This window comes from Psilocybe cubensis, chromosome 1, assembly GCF_017499595.1.
Source record: "Psilocybe cubensis strain MGC-MH-2018 chromosome 1, whole genome shotgun sequence".
Classification (NCBI taxonomy): Eukaryota; Fungi; Basidiomycota; class Agaricomycetes; order Agaricales; family Agrocybaceae; genus Psilocybe; species Psilocybe cubensis.
This window is the reverse complement of record NC_062999.1, coordinates 1,287,358-1,312,972: the sequence shown is the minus strand read 5'-3', so window position 1 is coordinate 1,312,972 and position 25,615 is coordinate 1,287,358. Positions and strand designations below refer to the sequence as shown.

General features: G+C 45.1%; 9 protein-coding genes across 9 annotated transcripts; 4 read left to right on the top strand and 5 right to left on the bottom strand.

The window, feature by feature from the left end:
- Positions 1-116: 116 nt before the first annotated feature.
- JR316_0000382 (uncharacterized protein) lies at positions 117-1,029 on the bottom strand (the record flags this gene model as incomplete). Its single annotated transcript, XM_047886197.1, has 3 exons — positions 117-575; positions 643-800; positions 849-1,029. 3 exons carry the CDS (start codon positions 1,027-1,029, stop codon positions 117-119), a joined length of 798 nt encoding a protein of 265 aa, XP_047753943.1.
- A 496-nt stretch (positions 1,030-1,525) lies between these two features.
- Positions 1,526-4,019, bottom strand: JR316_0000381 (uncharacterized protein; the record flags this gene model as incomplete). The annotated part of the gene is made up of 4 exons (XM_047886196.1): positions 1,526-2,287; positions 2,343-2,509; positions 2,566-3,625; positions 3,684-4,019. The coding sequence occupies 4 exons, from the start codon at positions 4,017-4,019 to the stop codon at positions 1,526-1,528; spliced, it is 2,325 nt and encodes a 774-aa protein (XP_047753942.1).
- A 1,008-nt stretch (positions 4,020-5,027) lies between these two features.
- On the bottom strand, positions 5,028-6,375 carry JR316_0000380 (uncharacterized protein; the record flags this gene model as incomplete). The annotated part of the gene is made up of 2 exons (XM_047886195.1): positions 5,028-5,959; positions 6,012-6,375. The coding sequence occupies 2 exons, from the start codon at positions 6,373-6,375 to the stop codon at positions 5,028-5,030; spliced, it is 1,296 nt and encodes a 431-aa protein (XP_047753941.1).
- Positions 6,376-6,966: 591 nt separating this feature from the next.
- Positions 6,967-7,665, bottom strand: JR316_0000379 (Protein priA; the record flags this gene model as incomplete). The annotated part of the gene is made up of 3 exons (XM_047886194.1): positions 6,967-7,090; positions 7,147-7,496; positions 7,549-7,665. 3 exons carry the CDS (start codon positions 7,663-7,665, stop codon positions 6,967-6,969), a joined length of 591 nt encoding a protein of 196 aa, XP_047753940.1.
- A 1,024-nt stretch (positions 7,666-8,689) lies between these two features.
- Positions 8,690-11,100, top strand: JR316_0000378 (Exonuclease V; the record flags this gene model as incomplete). The annotated part of the gene is made up of 6 exons (XM_047886193.1): positions 8,690-9,198; positions 9,250-9,400; positions 9,456-9,560; positions 9,685-9,759; positions 9,806-10,959; positions 11,019-11,100. 6 exons carry the CDS (start codon positions 8,690-8,692, stop codon positions 11,098-11,100), a joined length of 2,076 nt encoding a protein of 691 aa, XP_047753939.1.
- A 533-nt stretch (positions 11,101-11,633) lies between these two features.
- JR316_0000377 (uncharacterized protein) lies at positions 11,634-12,631 on the top strand (the record flags this gene model as incomplete). Its single annotated transcript, XM_047886192.1, has 5 exons — positions 11,634-11,764; positions 11,828-11,941; positions 11,995-12,030; positions 12,105-12,230; positions 12,286-12,631. The coding sequence occupies 5 exons, from the start codon at positions 11,634-11,636 to the stop codon at positions 12,629-12,631; spliced, it is 753 nt and encodes a 250-aa protein (XP_047753938.1).
- Positions 12,632-12,777: 146 nt separating this feature from the next.
- On the bottom strand, positions 12,778-17,254 carry JR316_0000376 (Actin-regulating kinase 1; the record flags this gene model as incomplete). Its single annotated transcript, XM_047886191.1, has 5 exons — positions 12,778-16,199; positions 16,255-16,740; positions 16,798-16,903; positions 16,958-17,088; positions 17,140-17,254. The coding sequence occupies 5 exons, from the start codon at positions 17,252-17,254 to the stop codon at positions 12,778-12,780; spliced, it is 4,260 nt and encodes a 1,419-aa protein (XP_047753937.1).
- A 640-nt stretch (positions 17,255-17,894) lies between these two features.
- JR316_0000375 (putative oxidoreductase YfjR) lies at positions 17,895-19,408 on the top strand (the record flags this gene model as incomplete). The annotated part of the gene is made up of 8 exons (XM_047886190.1): positions 17,895-18,251; positions 18,303-18,347; positions 18,454-18,670; positions 18,721-18,843; positions 18,906-18,924; positions 18,980-19,066; positions 19,118-19,316; positions 19,373-19,408. 8 exons carry the CDS (start codon positions 17,895-17,897, stop codon positions 19,406-19,408), a joined length of 1,083 nt encoding a protein of 360 aa, XP_047753936.1.
- Positions 19,409-23,925: 4,517 nt separating this feature from the next.
- Positions 23,926-25,308, top strand: JR316_0000374 (uncharacterized protein; the record flags this gene model as incomplete). The annotated part of the gene is made up of 3 exons (XM_047886189.1): positions 23,926-24,060; positions 24,118-24,712; positions 24,779-25,308. The coding sequence occupies 3 exons, from the start codon at positions 23,926-23,928 to the stop codon at positions 25,306-25,308; spliced, it is 1,260 nt and encodes a 419-aa protein (XP_047753935.1).
- Positions 25,309-25,615: the final 307 nt, after the last annotated feature.

The window sequence follows — 25,615 nt, the reverse complement described above, 5'->3', positions numbered from 1 at the left end:
CCACTCTCACCATTAGGACCAAAAAGTTCTTCATAAAGTTTTGGTGCCCAAACAGGTCTGAGAGACTCAAAAAAAACACAGGTTCGATTCTAAGGGGGAATTTCATCGGCGTTTTTTTATTTGCCTTTATCCGGCGCCTCTAGTTCCAAAACAATTTCATCGTTTGCGAGACCTTCTGGATTGGCTTTCAGTATTTCGTCCTTCCATGAGATAAGTAAATTTTTGTGCTTCTCTTGAAGAATGTATCGCTGGCTAACTATGTTGTGGAATTGTTCCAGGAAGGCATCAATGGCGGGCGATTTAAATCTTGCATTTGGAATGGTCCGCGAGTTTTGAAGGACCTTTCTACCTTCAGGAACAACAGGTTTATCACCCATTGGGACCGCCAAATCGTAGTTGTGTTCCAAAATGGCTCTCAATTCGTCAATGGTCATTCCGTGGCCGCAGCACCTCAGTGCTATCCAATATAGCACATGAAAGAAGGATTCCAGATCATCGTCTTTACTATGAATAAGAATGGGATATTCGGGCTCGTGTTTGCCTCCCTGATTGTAGGCAATGAATTGCCATGTTCCCTGAGGAGATGAACGTTAGAAACCATGAAGTGTTCGGGAGAGAAAAGAACAGGAAATGCGACCCTACAGTGCGCTCCGGTTGGTGTGTCCCGTCATCGTGCGTGTTGATCGCTTTGGACAAATCCCAGTCAATCAAAAGACCCCGACCGTTCTGGTTAATCATAATATTTCCTGCGCTGATATCGCGATGTAGAATATGTGCCTTTTCATACGCATCATGATGTGCTACCAGTTGATTAGTATATATCTTGAGGTGAAAACGATGAAGAATACCTTGTATGACATCTGAAATTACGATGAGAAGCTCCTTTACGTCTTTAAATTCTTCGAGGGACTTGGCCAATTCCTGAAATACTAGCCTGTAATGCTGGAATTTACAGAACTTGTTCTTTAACTCTCCGCGCTTGGTGCCTTTATGGAGGTCCAGCGAGGCCCATGCTTGTTGGTCCGTCATGTCGTGAAAGTCAAAGACTGTGGTAATATGTTGCACTCAGGCATAGTAATGATTAAGACCGCGAGTGTGGGTGTTTAGATTGGAAACATTTTTATTTGCTGAACGAGCCTAGTAATATCTTGACTGGTTATTATGTTGCCAGACAGCCTCAGCTGTCCCAGCAATCCTGGAGTGATTGAAGCTGCACTAATCGAGGGAATGACCGATCCAATTACCTGGAAATTGGGAGTGCACCTTGCTTGTTTTCCTCTCTCCATTCATAGTCTGCCATTGGATTGATTTTCTGTTTTTATCTTGGAAAACTCAGGTTCGTAACTTTGTTGCCAGACAAAATTTGCGTTATCACATATTCAATTAACAGTTTATACGTGAATGAATCAGTGTATCGGCGAAATGTACTAAAATGAAATCGTATACTATGAAACGGTAATAGAGATTCATATTTAAACACAATCTCGGTCAAGTGTGGGCCAAGTAAAATAATGGAAAAATAAGATTAATACTCTTCATGGACGCTGGGCAGAGTCCCATCTTTGCGCACTTTCTTGTTGACCGGTTTACCCTCGTCATCGTCGTAGTCAGATATCTCCGACTTACGTTTGTTCAGGGATAGTCTGGTGCTCGTTGATAATTCTCCACGAAATACGCGAGAACTCCCAGTTTTCCAATCACATTTCTCGCCATCAGATCCGAAAAGTTGTGCGAAGATGCTGGATGCCCAGTTGGGTTCCAAAGACCGAGCAAAGTAAGATAACTCAGTGTGAGCAAGAGCGACAGGAGAGGTCGGATTCGCAATATCGTGGATGATCATTTGAGTTGTCACCTCCACAGTGAGCTCTGTCTCGGTCAAAGACCCTTTATGTTTCTCTAATGCCGCATTTCTCCAGGATGTCAACAAGTTTTTGTGTTCTTCGCTGAGAACATATCGAAGGCGCACAAATTTATGCAATGTCGTGAGGAAAGCCACTAGAGCAGGTGAGGCAAACGTAGCGGACTTAATAATGTAGGGATCACGAAGTAAGCCCAATCTACATTCAGGAACGACCTGTTTGTCGGGTAATGTGGTCGCTGCATCATAATTGGTCTTCAGAGTAGTCTTGACCTCTTCAACGTGATACGTATGTTCACAATACCTGAGGGCTAACCAATGCAGCACATAAAAGAACGATTCAAGGTCATCATCCTTTGAATGAATCGGAACGGGGTCTCCTGGATTTCGCTTCCCTCCTAACCTGTAAGAAATGAATTGCCAAGTTCCCTGAAATTTGAACATTGAGAATTGTGACATTGAAAATATAGCAGGAAGGATTTACTGTACGCTCCGGCTGCTGAACAGCATCATCATCCGGATGTGGGCCAATGGTCGACTTAGATAAATCCCAATCAACCAAAAGACCGCGTCCATTCTGATCAATCATAATATTGCCGGCACTGATATCTCGATGAAGTATATGAGCGATATCGTGGGCCACAGAATGAGCTAATTCCCATTAATGAGTAACTATCTTCAGGAGATGATTCGGTCAAATAAAATACCTTCGATGGCATCGGAAAACGCGACCAATAGTTCCTTAACGTCCTTAAAGTCTTCAATGGGTTTCGCGAACTCTTTAAGTACTAGCCTGTAATGACGAAATGTTCGAAATTTGTCCGGCAAACCACTACGTTTGGTATTATGGAGCTGCAGCGAAGTTCGTGTTTGTTGGTCCTCTATATCGTGGTAATCGATAACTGTCGGAATGTGGGGTACTCCCGCGGCAAGCAATGCACTGTAACGTTCGTGCTCAGGTTTCAAAGAGCCGCCAATGACTCTCCATGAATCCTTCATAAAGACAAAGGTCTTAGTCTGCATGTCGTACGCTTTGAATGTGCGAGTTGACCTTCCTGTCGGCGAGGCGGTCCCCATAAACCGTGGTACTGCGACAATGTATGACTTCGATTGCGACTGCGTCGCGCACATCCTGATCTTATAAAACGGACCCTGGGAATTTTTGACGAGCCGCGCTTTCACTCGCTCATCTATCAAGGATCCTGAAATCGGTTCCACGTTTGGATCTACGCCCCTCTCTGTAGGCGTCGCACGGGCATAACGTGCGAAAAATTCGGCCAAGGGCTGCGCTCCGCTAGGATTGAGCGAAATTTGTTCAGTGACAACAACACCCGCTCTGTCCCAGTACAAGATACGCGCGTAGTCACAGAAGACCAAGACGGAGAACACATGTGTTCGAAATTGGTTCGCCATATGTGCAGTTGCGTATGAGCAGATTTGTCCGAGGAGCTGTCCTCTGGGGGAGCTTTCTTTGGCTGATTTTCCATCCTTAGCGCCGATTTCGAATGAGTCCGCTTGTGGGTCATCTGTGAATGGATCTGTGGTAGCACCTTTAGTTTTGAACTCAAGCATTATGCCGATGCTTTCAATGGAGGGGTTGGAGAACTTGGTAGGTGACTTTGGATCTGGAATCCACGTGGTGTCCGTCGAATCATCGATGAGAATTATATCGGGGGAGATGGGGCTCTTGTCCCAGCTCGCTAAGGTAGACTTGTGGCTATTTACAAACCTTGGGCCTGATGTAACATAGCTTTCAAAGGCATCAATCTATAAAGTAGTAATAGATTAAGCGTGAAATGACTATAACATTGGATACCATACTTACGAAAGGGTTGTACATTTCCGACTCCGTTTTTGCCTTGTTGACTTTGTCGAGGTGAGAAGCGTCAGGAACCGCTACAGGATTGGAATCACTAGGAAGAAAGTTCTTCAGGAAATCTTTGACAGGCATTGGACCAATGATCTTTCCACTAATGTCGCGGCGAAACGATTCGAAATTCTGTGCTCGCTTTGCGTCCTCAGCTGCATGAGGTGTCATTCCCGCTCTCTTGTGAACAACAGGTGTCCCCTGTACCTCAGGCAACGTGGAAGAGTTTGGTGGTGTTGTAGAAGATTTAGAATCCTGTGCAGGTTGATCATGGGAGGTAGTACTATCAGTCATGATTGTCAAGTCAAATGAGAGGGGAAAACAGCGAAAAGCTTGCTGGGATAGCAGGGCTATGTCGCATTTAAGTACCTTTTACAATGCCACCGAGGCGGAATGCAATGGAATTAGTTGGAAGCCTGAATTGGGTCTGGCGGTTGTAACAAAGAGTTACTTGTCAATGGAAAGAGAGTCCAAGTTAGGTCGCGTCTGTGTCGGGCCCAAGATTAACAACCGTGATGGGCCATATTCAAAACACGGTCACGTTGCTTGATGGGCCACATTTGGACAAATCGTATATACTGATTCCGGACCCATCACCATTTTCATTGTCTCTCCCAAGTCTCTCCAGCCAAATACAATTTACCGAGGGAGACAATGAAAAGCAGTCATGAATACCTAAAAGGAGGCAGCCCACGAGGGGAGCAAGAGAGGGTGGACATTCTGGAGTAATAAACAGCTTCCAAAGACTGCTTCGATGTAATTTGAGAAGGAAATCCAATTCGGCCAGCCTGACCTAGGAAGGATTATTTGCCAGAACACGATGTCCCAGATCTGCTGAGTGCCGACGTCTTCCCGGTAGTGAGAAATAGTGAATGTGAATTTAACAGAACTTAAAATTACTGCTATATGTTCATATATGCGCATTTCTTTGACTCGCATCTCACGAGTTTTTTGACGCGTGTTGTTTGACGCCCACTGATATCGGATACCGGCCCATCGTGTATCTGTTAGAAGAGGGTGGGAATAACACGCGCCATTTTCGCCAGAATCGGCTTTTTTGTAATCCGATGTTACATTATGTACAATGGGTAAGTACTATATCCTATCTATTGTTGTCAGCCTACACTAATGTACCTGTGGTCCCTGGGAGGGTGGCATCATTGCGACGGAGAACCTCAACCATGATGTAGCACAGCCGGACATGCTATCACAGGCCGTCATTAAAGGACCTTGCGACCTCCTCCGGGGGCCTACTGTCCTTCTGAATCTGATCGCTAGCTAATTATTTCGAAACCTTTTATTTCAATATTGTCCGTCGTCGTCGTGATCGTTATTGTTGGTACACATGTCGATTGAATGAAATTTCCGTTTTTCTGTCAGATGAATCTGAGTAGAGGGCAGGAGCTTGGTACTATTCCCAAATTCCCAGTCAGCTTTCTCACCGTTATGCCCAAAAAGGTTTACAAAGATATTTGAAGCCCAGTCGCTTTTCAAGTATTGAATAAAATGTCGAATTTCGGAGAAAGAAAGATCCAGTGCAGTGGGATCTGTATAGTCTGAATCTTGTGCGTACATTTTTGCCCTCAATTCCAAAGCAATTTCTCTTTCGGTCAAAGTTTTTTTGCACTTCAGAGCAGCATCTATCCATGAAATCAGCAAGATTTTGTGGTCTTCCCTGATGAGATATCGAAGGCGCAACGTTTGATGTAGGACCGTAAGAAAAGCTATGAGAGGAGGTGAAGCAAATCTGGCGTTCATGATTGACATTGAATTACTGAAAAGATCCTTCCTGGCAAGAGGTGCCACATGTTTGCCGCCTACTACTATCGCCGTGTAGTAGTTGTTCTTCATGTGTGCCTTTAGGTCTCCAATGATATAACCGTGATTACAACACCTGAGTGCTATCCAATAAAGCACAAGGAAGAATGATTCAAGATCGTCATCCTTATTATGTCTCGGAACAGGTTCTCCTTTTTCTTGTTTCCCGCCCAGTCTGTATGCCATGAAATGCAAGGCTCCCTGGCGAACAATAATGAGGAAACTTGTCACACTCTCGGAGAATGAGAAATAAGGTACTGTGCGTTTGAACAGATGAGCCTCATTGGCTTGTCCACTTGTCAATTCAGGCAGGTCCCAATCCAACAGAACGCCATGGCCGTCGCAGCGAATCATGATATTTCCGGGAGCAATGTCGCGATGAAGAATTTGGGCTTTGTCGTGTGCTTTTCCGTGTGCTAATTGTTGGTTAATTTCTTTATCCGAGGAGAAGATGAAGAAAACATTCACCTATAATGGCGTCCGAGAATGCGTTCAAGAGTTCCCGCACATCTCTAAATTCTACTATGGTTTTTGCGCGTTCCTGGAGAACAAGCTTGTGTTTATTAGATTTAAAATGCTGCTTCGGCCATTTGCAGGCAGCAGAGTCCACTGGAGTATGGGTATAGAGGCTCTTCATGTCCTCATTATCGATGTTTATGCTGATGCCCCGTTCTTCCCGGGCCGCGGCCGCAACCAATGTAGTACATCTACCAAGGATTCTCCATGAATTCGTGGTGAAATTAAGACCGCTACTAGTTTGCATGTCGTGGTCCGCTTTGAAAGTGGATGTTGACCTCCGAGTATGAGGAATGGTTCGTATAGACTGTGGCATGGAGACAATACAGAAAGATGTTTACGGTGGCCCGCGAGATGGGTGGACCGCGCCGCTGCGCGACTCATATATATGTGCCCTCGTTGTGCCCTCGTAGCAATTTCCGCGGTCACATGCACCAGTTCATTGAGGTCAAAGGCCATGTTTTACCGGAGGCGTTGCTTCTAGCACAACGCTTCGTGTCCATATTTTTAAAAGAAGGTTCACGAATCGAGCAACGATAGTTCGTTTTGCGGCACATGGCTAAGCGGATTACAACAATGCTAGTGATTTGGCTTGAGAAGAAAGAAGTTTATTTTGCCAAATGATACAAACCGTCGCAGAATGCCGGTAGCACGTGGCCAACAAAAGCAGTAGAAAAGTTGCCTGTTGGGGAGATCAAACTTTGCAGATTGTCCGAGAGGTCAAATCCACCTATTTGATAACACACAACAAAGAAAGGTGCTTTATTAATTAAATGAGACAAATAAACCCATGGCAGGTAAAGCATCAAATTAAACTTGAGTAGAGAAAAAGTGTCATAAAGGGTGTATCATACACCACATCCGAGTGATTTCTAAAGATATATAAAGTTCTGTTTTCCATAAGATTCTACTTGCGAACACAAGCGTTGTTTTTCGAGTCCAGTGAATAACCTGGCAGGCAAGAATCCACGACACAGGTTCCGACGGCGCATGAAATATCATTGGCGCCTTCAATGGTTGTGCAGTCGTGTCTACAGTAAGGTAATCAGATTTGACCACAAAACCTAGATGAAGTCAAAAAACGCACTTTGAGTCGATACTAGCGCAACCACCACATGCTCGCAAATCGGCTTTGGTGTCTATGCACTCGAAACCCTGTTCTGTCCAAGTCGATAGAGATGTCGGGAGTGACGACAGCGACCCAGGCTTAGCGATCGGACAGCCATAAAGGCCAGACGGGCAGATCGATTCCGCAAGTTCAGATGGTGGGACAGAGCTCAGCAATCTGGACTTCAGATTCCTGGGCTTGGGTCTGTGAGAAGGGGTGGGATAATTGTCGCCTCCGCCATTGTTATCGCCCCATCGGTTAGCGCTGTTTCCTGGGTCATTATAACTCCCTGCCCCGGAGTCATATTGTCTTGGGTAATTAACGGCATCCTGGGAAAATCGTTTTGAGCAAAATGATGCATAAAGTAACAAAAGAACATACCGCTTTGCTGACAGGTACACGATTGTCTAAAGCGGTATATGTTGGACTCGCAGCGCTGGAAGCCGATGCGAGAGCAAGAGCCAGGACCACGAAATGGCGACAAAAGACGGCAAACATAGCGAAGGAGCGTGGAACAGCAAAACCCCGAAGTGGGTAAAGGAAGGAGAATAAAGTCCAGACGAGCCAAATAATATTGACCGCGGAGTATTGATGAAAAGGGCTATGAAAAATTTGCCAGAAAAATTTATTGCCGCTCTTGCAAGCGGGTATTTATACGGGCATGACACTGCAGATGACTGGTGTTCTCCTTTCATATGCGAAACCCAAGGCGTAGAGATAAAACAAAGACCTTGCGACCATGTAAATAGCACCGCACTTGACTACGAATTCATGATCCACGGAAAGGAGATATCCAGTAGAGAGACACGGTTGGACTTCATCAAGTTCGGACCAGCAAGGCACTGTAGTTTTGCTTCCGTTTATGAATGATCCAAAGCCGATCGCGGACATCATCACAAAACATAAACTGGCAATTAATGGTGATTAATTGTTCCCAACAAGTGTCGGGTTGATGATAACAAAAGACTGAACAGTTCGTAGTTACAGGGGTTTTAGGTCTGTGAAACTAAGCTGAGTCCAGGGTTCATCGATGAGGAAGGTGAGGAAGGATGCCTGAGTCAACGGTGCTTGTCATTATATATATAGTATGACAGAATTATACGTCGCTTGGATAGGGGAAATGACTCGGAAGATCGAGAGTTATTCAGTTGGATCCTTGAACAAGCCTTGGATGTGTCGAGACTTGAGTGTCGGAGATAAGTTTTTAAAACTCAGAAGCACCGAGCGGCGAAGTCCGAAGGACCGAAGAATGATTCGAACAACGCTGATTCGCAGGACACTCAAAGAATGTTTTGCAAGCGACAACCACCCTCCCAACCAGCCAACATCTTATAAGATGCTTTGACATATTATTGATGACACACACGATATCTAGGCGGCTTCTATTGGATATCTATGACCAGAAGATACTCATTGGCATTGACCAACATCATAATCATCATCCAACGAACTCTCGATAATCGAAGTTATCGAATGTCCTATTGGTCACAATCGGAAAATAATATACTTTCTATCGAACGTCATGTCAGGTTACAGTTCTGATGATTTTCACGACTTGGATCTTTCTGAATTCACAGCTGAGGATTTTGCATACATAGACGCCAACATTGCATCGCTTTCAGGATCTGGTCGTCATGGAACCACAGAAGCTGAGCCCAAGTTGTCTGAAGAGAGGTATCGCCTTAATTCAGCAGACTCTAAAGCTTTCGACACCGACGATGAAGATATATATTGTGCAAACGAGACGTCATTCCGGTCTGACACTTTCGACCTCAACCTAAGCACCTTAACCAACGAAGAGTTGGATGCGCTGGATGAATATGTATCAAAAAAGATACCTAAACCAAGTGCTGGTCCATCTATCGCTATTGAGATTGAAGGACCAGTTGATGTGTCTGGTACTTCCAAACATACAGTCGGAGAAAATAAACATATCAATGGTACCTGGAAGCCACGATTGTCTAACTCTCCACTTAACCAATTTCGTCCGTATATGACCCTTTCTGTAACGGACCTCACTTCACCTGCATGGTAAGCCAACTATATTTTAATGACCTTTCCTATCTCTACTTACGAACGAAGGTGTGAAGTTCAGTATGACTATGGGTTGCGAGGCAGGAGATCGCGTCCGATCAGCGAGCGTCCTCAAACTTTCCAATCTTCTTCCGGGAAGACGATCCGCCCAGAACCAAACATTGTCAAGAAAAATGATATACAAACAAGACAGGGACTTGTAAGCTCCGTTTACATGCGCAAGAGTCGACCATCTCATCTCACCATGGAAATAGGCCGTTCACAAGGAACTTGAAAGGGAGATCAAATTCGAGGAACTTCAAGTGGATATTACAAGCGAAGAGACGCGTTGGGCTTTGCGGTACGTGGCTGCAAATTCTGTCTTCTAATTAGAGTTGTTGATGGTTTTCAAAGACTCGTGAACATGCTTGCTTGTTTAAAAAGTATTATGGGAGGCTTCACGGTAATTAGAACTCGCTTATCAGTGGAAAAAAGTCGTGAAAGCTTATACTACTTCATCTTCAGAGGGAGATGCCCGTTTTTGGAGTGATTCACGATGAAGTCGTTGTTGGTATTATGGTAAGTACACAATCTTTAGGAAAAACAATTTTTTCAATCTTTAAAGGATGAAGTGATAAAAGAAGAGGTACCAAAAATGCCCAACTCGATTGCATTTAAAAGTTCCAAGCGTCCGTCAGACCATCTGCAGCCTTCCTCCATCTCAAAGAAGCCGCGCACAAGCTTGCCTTATCCACAAACTCGAATAGATTCCTGTTTCGAAAGCTCCAAGAAAGAGAAGAAACCTTCACAATCACCATCGCTAGTGGTTGAGGAAGAACAAACGCAGACGCGAAGTTCGTCGGAATACGTTTTGCACATCAAGGACAACAAAACGCGGGAAAAGCCTTATATACCTTCAGAGGCTGATATGCAGTCAGGTCGTATGCAGCTTATGTTGTATCGAAGACTCCTTTCACAGCTTATATCAACAAATCCTCCCTACGACTTCTCACCCTTTTGGAGCAAATTGGGTGTCAACTCAGCAGCCATTTTTCCAACGAAGTTTCTTGTCCAAGCTCACCTTATCGAAGAATCCTCCGGCTTCCAGTCCACCTGTTTGGACGACTTGGTGTCATTGTGGCATAGCGAAATCAAGGATTTAAATATTGTTGGTGTCGATCCTACCTTGGAATTGGTATATCGCTTGAGGCCATCTCCTAGACGTAAAAAGAAGAAGCATGGTTTGACAACACCTAGGCCACCTCAAACCATCAGCGATGAAGAAAGAGATTTGATGATCGCAATTGCTGCCAGTTTGGAAGATGTATCTGCCTCGCAAACCCAGGTCGATATGAGCCATATAGGCCCGTCAACACATTTTTATAAGAAAAATCAATTTGACAGCCCTAATTCTGGCACTGAAGATACGAAATTTCAAACGACACTTGCTGAATCCATTATAGCTCAGAATGTGTCAAAGACTTTTGACAACTCAGGTATCGACTTTGCGGACCTAATAATAAGCAACGCTTATTTACAGTTACCATTAGTAGATCTTCCGGAAATTGAGTGCGTTGATGTCACTGAAAAAATTGGCAAGGGTAAAGAAAAGGAAATTGAAGCAGAAGAACAAGGAATTCGGCGCTTCAAGATAATCGGAACGAAAAGGTTTTTGCACAATGATGAGGAACTGGACAAGTACCTTGACCATGTACTAGAGTGGTGGCGAGGGGAACGGAGACCTGAAGGGGTGCCTCTGGATCGCACTTATCGTTGCTCGTGAGTTGGTGGTGGCGGTGATTACTGAGCAGCACTTGACCAACTTTTCGTACTTCTAGATACTGCGAATATGAAAACGACTGTGAATGGAGAGCTGAAAAGGCTGCAGAGATCAGGCAGAAAAAACTACCCGATCCATGATTGGCATTACATTACATCAAGGTGTCGTCCACCGGAAGCACAACAGTCTTGCGTGGCGATTGCGTTGTTGAAAATATTTTAATATTGTATTCCATATTTTTGCGGTGTATCACACATCGTTGAAGTGCATAACTCAATACAAAGGTGGTTGAAGGTTCAACACAAAAACCGCGGGTGTAATGTAGACCGTCTATATCAACGACTTGGTTTGCAACCGATCAAATAATACAAATGTCGCAGCCTAAGTAGACATCTACGAAGGCTGATAGTGAAGACTTGAGGATACAAAACCTGACAGCTGGGTTCCTCTGATATCCCACAATTGCGCGCTAGGTACAACGGTTTTTTCTGTGTTGAGATGATGAGATCGTAATTGTTGTGAGTTAGACAGGTACTGCCAATTTGAGTCGCGACATGTTGGAATAACCAATTTCCGTCAGTTATAACATCAAATCAAATGGTTACCACCTTCTTTCACGACCTCCACTGCAATATTTAATACCGTTGCGCGACGCGCTCATTTTCCACCAAACATGACCTTCGAACCTCATCTGCATTGGTCATTCAATAACGAACACGTCCTTCTACCCAGCATCGTGCTGACGTCATTTGGAAACTTTGTGGTAGCCTTACTGTTAATTGTCAGCATATGTCTCTTGGAGAGGTGCGCCTCAAGCCGTTCAACTTCTACACATGCTTATTGACCTCCTATGAACCTGAAATGCAGATATCTAACGTTTCTGCTTGAGAAGCAATGCAGTCCCCGATTCTTCAAATTGTCACGGATATCTTTCGCTTTTTGGAGGACTGGCCTATATTCCATAGCCACCTTGCTTAGATTGTGAGACCGCTTCCTACTAAACTGCAGTTATCTGAGTATACTTCCATCCTTAGATGCTATATGCTCGTTGCAATGACATTTCACCTTGGGTGAGTACTGTATTTTATCTCGTAAAACCTTTTTGCTGATGGATTTCTTAATAGATTACTGGCAACAATTGTAGGCATCACCGTAAAATATCAGCTATCTTGACATATCTTGATGCGTTACGACAGGTCATCACTCTTTCTGCAGCCCAATTTATCATCGAGCTGCGCAATTTACCAAAAGCACGCGACGTTTATCCCCAGTATGTTGCTCCTTTATGACCTCTTAAAACTTAAACCATCTTCACTATGTTATAGTCAGAAATACGAATCGATCTCGCGGCCACTGCTATCGGACGAAGAACAAACCTACCCTCCCAGGACCGTCAAGACGCGTCCCCGATCTAAATCAAAGCCTGACGACATATTTATACATCCGACGCAATCCAATATTGCTCGAGCTGATGCTGTTGCTCTAGAGATGGGTTTAGGTGGAGAAACTGAGAGGGTACAAGCTAACACCTACCCACGGGAAGAGTCTGGATGGGAGGTTGGGAAAGGCAGGGATATGGCACGGGAATTGCTTTTGGGTTCTAAAGAAAAGAAAAAATCACGCGAGTCGTTCTACATCAACGACTCGGACTCGGATTCATCTCAGAGATGACCTATCATTATTTAACACTGCCTTTCATAACTTAGATATGTGTAATTGTAGTGAATCCATTACGATAGTCCATCCATATAATATAAGTAAACCAAGAATACAAGTACAACGATAACATGACGACATAAAAGGACAGCAGATTCGTGTCATCTATCCTCCCCACGCAACATTCCAGGTCTTTTCGACAAGAATTTGCCAGGTACAGGTCGCGATTGTTCAGCCTCAGCAGATTTCTTTTGCCACTGATCGATTAACCTTCCAACACCTTGATAGGGCTGTTCGGGAGGGGATGATATCGGTTCTTCCTGCTTTGATAAAATGTCCTCGTTGATGGAAATTGGTGGTTTCCGAGGAGAGCTAGGTTTGAACGACTCGGACGGGTGAGAGACCTTGGCGGGTCGTGAAGATGAAAGTTCCAACTTAGAATAGGAAGCGGCAGGTGGATCTGGCTTTGCTGAGACGTTGCCAGAGGATGTCTCTGGTGAAGAAGGACGAACAAAATTATCTCGCCGATTGTCGAGCGTAGTTTTCCTTACTGTCTTTGTTGTTGGCGTGCGACTGAGACCAGTGTTGGTATTGGCATGACGGGGTGGTTCGGATTTCGTAGAGAATTCTTCAGTGTGTCGAACAGACGCTTCAATCGATACTGGAAATTGAGATGTGACAGGTTTCAACTTGGTAAACTCTGTAGAGACTTTGTTATTGATCATGCGCCCATTTCCAGAAGCCATAGTGGTCGCCTTGGTAGAAACTGGCCTGTTAATCGGTGACGGCGGGGTGGGAGGTACTGAGGTGGGAGATTTAACCGAGCCACCGATGGCCTCGTAATGTTGAACCATATCTGATATCGATGTTCGTCTTGTCGCTCGCGGCCTGGTTTCTTGAGGGGGCATTAAATTAGTGGTAGGCGTCGATGAGCTATCCGCTGACTTAGACGGGAAAATGAACATAGACTGAGGGCGGGAACGGGCAGAGGACGTCTGTTTTGTGCCATTTATAGGAGCCAGAGGTTTATCATTGAGGGGTATGGTTTGTAGACGCGGTGACCGATTCATGGTTGTTGATGAAAAATTGTTTGTATTGCTTGTCGGGGAAGGCGTCTTGCGATCAAGATCCTGGGCTGCTGGAGGTGCTAATCCCGGCGCTTTTGGCTTATAAACTTTATAGTCACCGACACTATAGTGCATAGGCGGACGTTCTCGTTCACGGTCCCGTTCTTTCTCTTTCTCCCTTTCCAGCTCTAGGTTCTTCAACTTCTCCCGTTCTCTTACAATCTCTTTTTCCCTTTCTGCCTCTTTTATTTCCTTTTCTCGCTGCCTCTCTCTGTTTATTTCCCTCTCCCGTTCCAATTCTCTTTCTCTTTCCTTCTCCCTCTCTCGTTCACTCTCTCGTTCTTTCACACTCTCTTGTTCTCTTGTTCTTTGGATAGCAGCTGTATTAGCTTCCTTTTCTGACTCCTTCTCCTTGACTAAAGCAGGTCCGCCGTACTGATACACAAGTTCATGCACTGAACTTTGCCTTCCTTTCGTCCTCGAAGCGTGCCTTTTCCGATCTAGCGATGGTATACCTCTCACATCCTCTGGCCCTTCATCCGCGCTTGAGGAATCCTCATCTGCATCCTTTCCTCCTCGCCTTGCCACTGGACTCCAATTATCAGTAAGACCTGATGCAGTTGGTTGCTGCGAAGGAGCAGTGTCGATCTTGTCGATAGCAGGGAACGCACGTTTGAATTTGGACACGGTAGGTGAAATATCAGCAGATGGTGGCTCATCGATAATTCGTTCTGGTGCAATGGCGTACTGAGTAATTGCACTAGATTGAGGAATCTCGAAGTCATCGACTTCAATAAACGAGGCCCTTTTGCTGGGTGAATCACGAAGCACTGGCGTAGGCACACGTTTGATGTCGTCGAAGTCATCTCCAGTCAGCCAATCACGCGGTTGTACGTTGGTATGTGGTCTGGCTGGGAATTTGGGAGGGACGAGGTTTTCGCTGGGCGTGATGTTTACAGCCTGCGGTGTATGCGGTGTATCTTTCTCTGCAGATTTACTCGTCGAAAAGGAGGGATTCATAGTGACAGAGCTAGGATGTTTTCTAATGACCATAGGTTTTATAGCAAATTTGCTACTTCCAGCTTCATCAATATTCTGAGATGAGACGTTCTTCTTGCTTTGACTACCTTCGGATTTACGACTTTCCTTAGTTTCCCGCATTGCGATGCCTGTCACCTGCTCCGACCTCACACCCTCAACGGAATGGGGATTAACCGCCTGTGGAACAGATGGTCTTAACAAAGTGTTGACCGATCCAGATAATTCGCTAGTAGGTTTAGCTTGATGCTGAGCGCGATTACTAGCAGCATTTCTGGACATTGCAGGCATATAATGAGACGAGGAGTCGTTCACTACAGCTGGGTAAAGTGCATTAATTGTGGGCGAGAATTGAGCATCCAATTCCTCAAGCGAAGGATATTTAGATTCAATAGGGCCATCTTGGCCGGCAGACGGAGATGGACTAGGAACCGAGGGTGAATAGTGAGGATGTTTGTAGGAGCTTCCTGAACCTGGAGTGGGTACAGGAGATACCGACTGGGCTTGAAGGGGAGTAGTAGATAGATATCTCGGTTGTGGGGAAGGTGAGGGTCGAGCTGAGTGGGTATTGAGTTGGCCATTGTCACGATAATAGTTTTCATGCGCCGAGGACAATGTCATACTAGCTAACCCAGTGCGCAGTTTACGAGCTTCTCCTAGTGTAGGTGCCGCCTTAGGCATCGATGACATGAGGCCAAGGCCTTCGAATGCATCCTTGTCTCTGTTTTGAATCAAACGCTCTGGCTTTGGCCGAATCGTACTAGTTCCAGTGAAGGCCAGGGGAGTGAGAGGGGCGTCGTTCAATTTCGTGGAATTGATATTCGGCCGAGAACTAGATTTCGGAGGCTGGGGAGCAGTTACTGTGTTGGGGTCAGGAGAACTCCATAACTTCTCTGCGAAATCATCACCGAATCCTCGTGACTGCTCCTTTGTCTCTCCTTGAGATTTTTTATCTGACGCCTTAAGGCTCCAACCATCATCTATATTATTCAAATCAGTACCCATCGAAGATGATTTCTCTGTAACAGATTTCCAAAGGTGATCCTTCTCGTTTTCGAAACCACTATCCATCCAATCTGTTGTCTTCTCTCGAGTAGGGTGGAGCTTTTGAGGACTTGCTGGTCTAGAAGATGAATGCGTCGCTGATGGTCGGCCTCGCCTCATTGGAGCGATGGCTTCCAAAACCTTTTCTCGGGCCTGGACGCCTTGGTTTGAAGCAGGAGGAATGGTTTGGGGATGTACCTTGGAGTCATATACGGAAATAACAGGTTTTGATGAGGGCGACTTGTAAGAAATGACGTCTTCCAATGGATTTTGAGCAGGCTGGGGTTTGGCGTGTGTTGGGTGACGAGCCAAGAGTGGTGGGGGTACCGGTACGTTGTATGAGAATTTTGACTTCGTTCCGCGGAGGCGATGTACGTGATTCAGCAACTCAAAAACAGTTGGTCTCTGTGCTCCATGTTCCCTCAACATGGACCCTATGAAGGAAATTGAGGTCGGCATATTGTGACAAGTGGTTTGGGCAAAACATACCAATCAACATATTCATGTCTTGTGAGTACACAGGATAAGATGGTATGCGGTATTGAACATTGAGGATGGCCAGTGGACCGTGTTCTTCAAACGGCGTGGTATAGTAGCAAAGTTTATAAAGCAGGACACCAAGAGCCCAGATATCGCTCTTTTCGTTAACTGGGCGTTTTGAGTATACGTCAACCATTTCAGGGGCCCGGTACTGCAACGTTGTATGCTTGTTGAGGTCTGCTTCCAGAGCACGAATCTCTTGCATGTTGGTCGGCGGATTTGATACAGTGGTTGCTGACCCAAAATCGCAAAGTTTAAAAGAAGTTGGAGAAGATTGCAAAATGTTTTCAACTTTTAAGTCCCGATGAAGTAAGGGTGGTCGTGAATTATGCATGTACGCCAGTCCTTCGCAAACATCTACGAAAATCTGCAAGATTTCTGCTTCTGTCAGTCGTTCGCGGAGTCGGCGATTCATCATGTCAATTATCCCGCCACCTTTGACAAAGAATTTTTAGGGAAACACCCGAAGTCAGTCATTGAATAAACTCTTACCAGGGCAATATTCCATCAGAATGAATACTTCGAATGTGCCATTGGGCAACTTGTGCCATGCCGCATCGATGAGATGGACAATGTTCGGATGACCTTTCAACAGGCGCTTTATAAGAAATATTAAGTTGGATGGATAACAAAGTAGTAGGGCGTGACACACCATTATATCAACCTCCTTCTTGACCTCCGTCAGCATTGACTCGCTAGCAACTGCGATTCGTTTTAGGACGTGGTGCGTCGTGTTGTATACAGGAGTAGGAGTCCGAACAAGATAGACATGGGCGAAGCCACCTATGAGAATCATTAGAATAAATTGCGGATCGATTCAAGTGTAAATTTCACCTTGGGATAGATAACGTTCGACCTGAACAGTGTAGTTATTCACCGAAATCGTCTGGCCAGGTATTAGGGTCCCCTTGTTTTGTGGATAAGCTTGGTAGACTTGTTGGTGGGCCATTTCGATAGTTTCGAGTGAAGTGCACTATGTTGTACTCTTATTCAGGTCAATTAACAGCAACTCCAGTCCATGGAGATCGTTCGGGGTATGTAGCGTCGCACTAATCGTGAACTTGAACCCTTGCATCGTCGATTTGGAAATGAGGTCACATGATTATCATTAACCAGCTCCTTCAGGTACAATACTTTCCTGCCTTGAACGGTACTCCGAGTTTGGTCTAATCCTAATATGCTCGTATTCTCCAAGTTCTCACCATATCCATATAAAATAGCAGTTCTTCTCAAGTGATAAAACTTTTGTGGTACCTATTTAAGTTTCATTATAGGACGTCGCAGCTCGCTGGGACGACAGGCTTACGACGGGCTTCACTTGACTGAACTTAGCTCTCAAAAACGCTAGCCGATGCTGGCCTCAAAATATTTCTCAAACTGGCTTGTACATTCCGCGTTGCTATAGGGTCAATGTATTACTATGCGATTCATCCGCCGTATCTCGCGCCTATGCTACGTCAGTGACTAATAGACTCATGTCTGTGTTTCATCGACTCCAGGTTTATATAGGCAACTGTTATTGGTTTCAGACCTCGTTCAAGAACCCACTCACCAGCGCATCAATACCGGTATCCTCATAACAGCACACAATGCAACAGGACACTCTTACGCCTGAGAATCCAACGCCGCCCTATACCAGTAGGCCCCATACGCCCAAACTTTTCCCTCCTCAAATCGGGTGCATTGGGCTTGGGAACATCGGATTCTTGATGACTCGCAATTTGGCGCTGAATGCCCCAACGGACGATGGCCCATTGCCTCCGATTATGATATGGAACCGGACGGTTTCGAAGGCTGAAAAACTCATTGAACTAGTTGGTGATCAAAAGTGTCGTATTGCGAAGGATCCCGAGGAAATAGCAAAAGAATGCGACATCATTTTTGTCAACTTGGCGAATGACGACGTTGTTCGGTCAATTTACAATCGCTTGACTTCGTCTTTAAGAGTCAGTCCACCACAGAACATATCGTCGATTCTTTCTCATCCTTTTTTTTAGCGTAATCCGCCTACTCGAGAGAAAATCTTTGTCGAAACAAGCACAGTATGTCCATCGCCTTTTCAATGTCAGTCAGAGATCAATCAGATTATCCTTAGATTTACCCATCTTTATCTGGTAAGGTGTTGACTTACTTCAACTCTAATGGTAGTTGACACAACATGTAGCCGAACTGGACAGCATGCTCTCAAACTTTCCCCGCGTGCACCTCATCAGTTGCCCAGTCATAGGCTCACCAATAGTAGCTGAAAAGTCCCAGTTATTGCTCGTCATGAGCGGCGATTATCGATCCAAGAAGGAGGTGGCTTATTGGCTTGTACCCGCCGTAGGTAAAAGGGTTATTGATCTTGGGGGAGACTTGCAGAAAGGTATTTTTCCACTCTTTGAATTCATCCGGTTATCTGAGCCATCATTCCAGCACTCACTTTCAAACTTCTCGCCAACTCATTAATTCTGGGTAACTTGGAAATTTTGGCGGAGGCATTTACATTTGCTCAAAAATCTGGTATCGGCGAAAATCATGTCGACGCCCTCATCAAAGGTTGTTACTTTGACAATTATACATTCCATTTTTATCTGTTATCTGACGTCAATTTCCTATAGAGTATTTCCCTGCGCCTAGGTAAATTGGAGTTGATTCTTTTCTTGAAAACAACTTGACACATATTCCGCGACAGCATTGTGAACTATGCCGAAAAGATGATGAATGATAGCTTCGACGGAAGTCAGGGTTTCAGCATTGATGGCGGTATCAAGGATGCAACGCGAGTCCTTAACCTTTTCGTTATCAAGTTTCGGCGCTGATCCCTCTCTAGTCATATCCGTCGGTTAACTGCCAAACACAACTCGCCCATGCCAGCCATTGACGTTGCGCATCAAAACTTGCTCACCGCCCGTGCTCACTTCCGGAGAATGCAACAACAAGGCCACTCTCCTTACGAGGAGTTAGATTGGAGTGGTCTCATCGCAGGCACTCGGGTGTCTGCGGGCCTGTACCCTTTCGATCAGAGAAAGGTAACGCCTCGAATTATCAAGCCCCTGCCTGCGGAATCTGATGACCTTATAACTAGGATTTTGGTTTGACAATGGTCAAAGAACAAAATTAGGCACTCGAAAAGACAGCGTTTCTGTTTCAGCATCAAACTTAATTTTTTTCACAACGCAAGCTTTCTATTCTAATGTAATTGTATGTGATATATTTTCCAGCACCGACACGTTGATATTTACCTATTCTTGAACACCAGTTCTTATTACCCGTAGAAATTTAATCGGGCGCTGCGGTAAATCTTTGAGAATAGGATTGGTCATTTTGTTGTTCGTTTTATCTAACGTGGCAGCTGGCTGTAACTGTATGCAACAGGTAGATCATACACTTAATCTTCATGATCTTAATCCCTATAATTTTGGCTTTCACACCGATGGTGATGTGCTATACATGTTACAGACTTTAAACACAAACGGCATGTACTTTTGCGCGACGAAATTAAGTCAACTTGACATATGCCTTCCAAAAGGAGGTATCAAACTTTATGAATCGAGTGTTCAAACATCTAAGAACAGAAGCAATTTGGTCAAGAGTTCACGTATACGGTCGCAGACATGACACGCAAATATACCTGAGCACCAAACAGAATTTTGTTTGCACCTGAAAGACTGAACAGGTCCTCCGGTGTCGACCTTCAAACATTGGTTGTTCAGGGTAAACACGGGGATTTTACTTCCAGTGCAACCACTTCCGGTGTAGTATTGAATGCAATCGTTTTTCCCAGATGGCTGTATAACACGAAAGTAAGTTAGCCGCAGTTTCGCGACGGAAATAGATCCGGTGTAGTTCTTAAAGATGTACCTTGAGAGAATGTCTACCTGCGAAGGAGTGGCAACTGTTGTCACAATTGACGGTATTTCCAACTGATCTGTGCAATCGTAGTTGCTGTAGGCTTTGATTGTATTCGCCGCTTGCACAGAGGAAATGGCAAGGGTGGCAGCCAAACTAAGAGAGGTGAAGAGATTGGTGAACATGATAACTGATTTGTTGAAATCTGTACCAACAATAATCACCACTGACACACTTTATATGAGAGCTGCTGTGGTCCTCAATGGCCGATGACAACTTCGAAATTTGAAAAATGGCCCAAAGTTTCCGTGTCTCCACCCAGTACCATACCACGCGTTCTACACTGGAGTAACGCATATGTATATGATGCTCGCTGTACTGATATATCATTGCTTCTTCAATGTCCTTGACGCCCGTAATTATTACTGGCGACTTAAAATTCCTTGATGTTCCGATGCCAATTCGAAGGTATGAACACCGGCGTACGTCAGGCAGACCGTTGATTTCGGGTATGGTGTGGAGATTAAAATCCCTCATAAGTAGTAGGAGTATGTCAGATTTTATTCCTAAGTATCCCATAATACTACAAATCCTAAGAAATCGCCAAGCGCAATTCTCCTCCATGATGCGGCAATGTGCACTTACGCCTATTACACGCGGATGCTTTACAGTCACTGACCTCCACTGACACGCAAGAAAAAACATTCACAAGAGATTTCAAGGTAATTTGATGGTACCTGTGTGTGCTTGAGTGTTTTAACTTTTATGGAGTCAAGGCGTAGTATGCTGGTGAGGAGATGGCGATGTATAAATCTTAATGGGGTGCGTAACAATCATTGTACATAAATTGAACGCCTATAACGGAGTAACTTGAATCCAGAGCACAGCTTCCCCAGATTAAAAGAGAGGCCCCAAAACTGGTCGCCTTTGATTTACTTACACTTCTATTGAGCGAACCTCAAACGGACATGAGCCCAATGACCGATATGGAAGTCAATATCCCAATTTAGGAAGGTGAGGGCTTTCAGGGGCTTTCTGCAGAGGCTGCCAAGTTGGCAACAAACGGGCAATCAGGACCGTTATGATGTCGTGATGCACACGATAGTGCGGTATATCAACTCTGGGCATTCGTGACTGCGAGAACTATTTGATTTTGAAATTGCGACTTTTTACCGTGAGTCAAGGACTGTCAAGGATCTACTAGAGTAGAGAGAATCAACATCATTAGCACCTTGAAGATAACAGTATTTTGTAGAAAAAAACTGTGAGAGAGTTGGTTTATGTTTGATTGTGTGGGTACTGACTACTCAAGATCTAATTCAGCGAACGCTTTGGCATGGAGGGTCATTTTTCCCAGATTGGACGAAGTTGGGCGCTCTTTTTCTGAACGTCAAGATAAATCATACTCAATAAGACTCAATGTAGCCAAGCCTCACCGATCTCTACGTACAATGGCTCTACGTACTCTACCTTACGCCAATGTTTCATTACGATTTCTTTCTATGTAATGCTTTCTGCCTAGCCGGACAAAATCGTGCTTCTGAAAAGTATACGCCCCTTAAAGTCTTCAGGTGACTCATTTGCCAACCCAATCGAGCATATAGTCGGAGGAATTTGCCCCCACTCACAATAGTCTTTTGTTTTACATTTGGCTTATGATTCGCTTCTGCCTAATATCGAGGCAATGGTTTGGTCACCTGAGAGCGTTATGAATGTTCTAGGTCACCAGCTCTCTGTTCAGTACCCATGATATCGATCTTTTTACGAAAAGATTGCTTGCTTCTGTATGAATACTTTAGCATCCAAATCGTCGAACGAATTTGGCGACATATCCCTGGATGACAAAAGCAGAGTGGCAAAATAGAGACATTATACAATAGAGTCAAGGTAGTGTCACAAAGTGTAGTTCAAAATCGATTGCAACGGAGGGATAGAGCGGAACGGGGTAATGATCGTCGCTCAAATTAACAAGTTTGAAAAGGACTAAAGATGAAGAAAGACTCCATACCTTTCGTAAATTTAGTATGCCTGACCAACCATCCAACAGACAAGGATAGACGCTCTCGACATTGGTCTGCCAATTTTGGACCAAAATCTGGGATTACGGAATCAAAGCCGTGATTGGGGCGAAAATGAGAAAGAGCTTCCTGTCAAATTGCGACTGTAGGTGCAAATTTGTATTGTACGGATTAGAAAGTCTGGGGGAGTCTGCAAGGTTACGACTAAGCCCATTATGATTGCTCTATAGTATCCTCTGCCAGAGGCACGACCAGGCATTTGACCTGACAACATGCCGATGCCCGGACGCTGTTTAAAGCCACGAAAACCATAGTCGGTCTTCGGCGCTTGATATAGGGAAAGACTTGATAGCATGAGTGCTCCGATTGCGAATAGTCAAAAGGATGATGTAGTGGAGCGGATATACTTGCAAAATGTCAATAATCCGGCCAACGTTCAAGTCTGGAACAGAATCCTGCTCTTTGGCATATCTTTTGTGTACAAAATGATAGATCTAATGATTCTACCATGTCGGACACCGAAGGTGGATATGTTAAGCATACACAAGTTGTCTACAAAATTGTCACGCGTCAGAGGAAATTTCCAAAGCTAGTTGCGTAAGACTGCACGGATGAATTCGTCAAGAATAGTGATTAAAGGACGTCGTACATGTTTAGAGCGATGTTAATTCTAGCCATCCCGGAAATGACGGTATTTTTGGCGCTGCTTGTGATCTACAATGAAAGAAGATCTTTTCCTATATCAAGTTCGTAGCTAAGTCGGCGATGGAGGCGGAGCAGTTACGTTAAGGTATGATAAACAACAGAGACGTGATTCAAGGCGACTTCGTCTAATCAGGCGACAGAGCGGGTAGGTCTTCGGAAGCCGGTCAGACGAGTCAAGTAGAACCATGTTGGCGTCAACGCGAGAATGCTGTTTCCAGAAGCAGGATCTACACATGGAACACGGATTCGAGCATAGGCCTGAATAATTTGGTACCCGGTGTCCCGACCTTCTTCCTTCGGGCCACGATAAAAATGTCCGGGGTATGTTCTGAGCCAAAGTTGATCAAGGATACGACGCTAGAGACAGGGCGAAAGGATGATTTGAAAATTGCAAATTACGTTGCCAGTGGTGCAGACTAGCAACGAGAGAGCAGATATTGCTTCGGGCGAGATACTGGGAGCAAGGAACAAAATTTGGCATAAACCGTCGGATGGGACGACATGCAGGTTGCGGATTAAAATAGTGACGCAAATGGCTCGAGAACTGGAAAATCATCTGGGTCTGCATCATCTCGACAGAGTCAGACGACAAATGTCACGGGAGAACGGCCTGTTGGACAAAAAAGGTCCGGGGTGCTAGACAGTCCCAGACCGACGACAGACCTCTGCAAGCAGCGGAGATGGAGGGACTAGCAAATACACTGGATGCACTGGGCCAGAGATAGTATAGCAGGAGTACTTGGAGAGACAGAGCAGGTGGAACGAGGTAAGAGGAGGGAGCGGAAAGAGCCGGTGACATGGACTGCTTACGTGAATAAAGAAAAGTGGGCTGACAATTGGTTTATGCGGCCTTCGCTTTTCGTGAGTTTTAATTCAGTAACGCGCCCATGGGCCACTTGTTATTTTAAACATGCCATCCCTTTCTTTCTCTTTCTTTATAACTCTATGCTTATCTCCCCTTGACTCCCTGCCCTCCTATTGAAGGCCCACATCGGGCCCGATGAGCAGATTGTGCCTTGCTTTTCGCAACTATTTCTCTTCAGGTTTTGTGTACATCACCTTTTCTATGCCTCGCAAGCCCCTTCACGAAAACACCAACGCCAACGACCACCAATTGACCGTACTCGAGAAGAATGACGACCGCGCACCTATACTCATTTTAATCTCTGCACAAGCTCTTGGTCACCTCGGCTTGGCAGTGGTAAGAACCGTTCATTAATTAAGCTTCATCATCGACTCAATTTCGTGCGCGTTACAGAGCATTTTCGCGATATGGTTTGGATGGCTTCTCCCAGCTTCAATTACAGCTACTGTAGTACCAGAAGAACCGGAAGTCAAGAAGACAAAGCCCAGATTGCCCTCCAGACATGTTCGACGATCTACAGTCGATGCTGGCCGTGCATCAATTCCGCCACCAACTCCAATCAGGCGTGCTTCTGCCCCAGTAAACCTTACACCCATACTAGTCCCTCATCCAGAAGATGCACAGCAACATTCTCGTCGTGTATACTTTACAGACTCCCCGCCTGCTCCCATCATCAGGCGCAACACTATGCCGGAGCAAAAATCAAATGATAGTGGTTCACTCGTAAACGACCCCGTTCCTTCTTCTGCATGCGGTAGCCCCCGTTCATCAACCTCAACTCTTCCCACTCCTATTGGTCCGCCTGGGTTAGATGGTTTGGAAGAGGTTGTTCATATTGCTCATGAATCCGATTCATCCCCCCATTCTTCAAAGGCTTCCCTACCAAAGCCATCTCGTCTTCAAAAATTTAAACTTGGCTTTCATAGCAAGGGACATCGGCCGGAACCATTGGAAAAACTGGTGGATCAGGCTTCAATAGCCAGTACAGGTCAGCATATTCTCGTAAAAAATGAATAAACATTACTAATGTCTGCATTTTTGTTTCACTTTACAGAGACGACAGTATCTGAACCAGGAAAACGCGCAAGCGGCGGCATTGTTGCTGCTTGGACCCTGTCACGAAACAGGACTGCCCCTGACGTAACCGCGGTCGAATCGGCCTCGCCTTCACCTTCTCGTTTATCATTCGCTCGCCGAATGTCGCCGTCGAGGCCTGCGACGAGCCCTGCAACTCCCAATTCTGGTCGTTGCAACGATTGCCTTTCTCCGACCTTCCTGAATCGTAAAGCCCAGAAACGGGTTTCTGCTCCAATTCCGAGGACTTCCCCTTACGGTGCACCATATTTTGCTACACCGCCGACAGTAGTCAACCCGGATTACCCTGCATATCTGAAGACTCTGCCTCAGTTTGAGGATGAAATCCGCCATACTCCAACACATCAATCAGACAGTGAGGATGCGGAGCGCCATAGAGGCAGAACTTCGTCAATAAGACGGGTAAAGTTGAATGCTGCTCCGCGAAGTCCGACTAAGCGGAGGTCGGCAAGCGTTGATTGGACGCCACGACAGGAGTCTAGCTCATGATCACATCTCGCATTGGTACTCTACACGTATTTAATTCTGTAAGTCTAATGGAATCCAACAAGCCAATAATCCATCTAATCTGATCGTTGTTCTAGATTCGTATTGCATGGTAATTATTTAGACCGGAGATGTTTGATTCTTCAGCCCACCACTTTGAATTTGCAATGTACTTATATAACGACCCACATCATCCATCGCGCACTACAACTCCTCACGATTCTTTTGTTATAAATTATTCAGTAATTACTTTCGTTGTTTTCCTTGTAGTCAATGGAATCTATCCTTCACTCAATGAACTTTGGGCGCC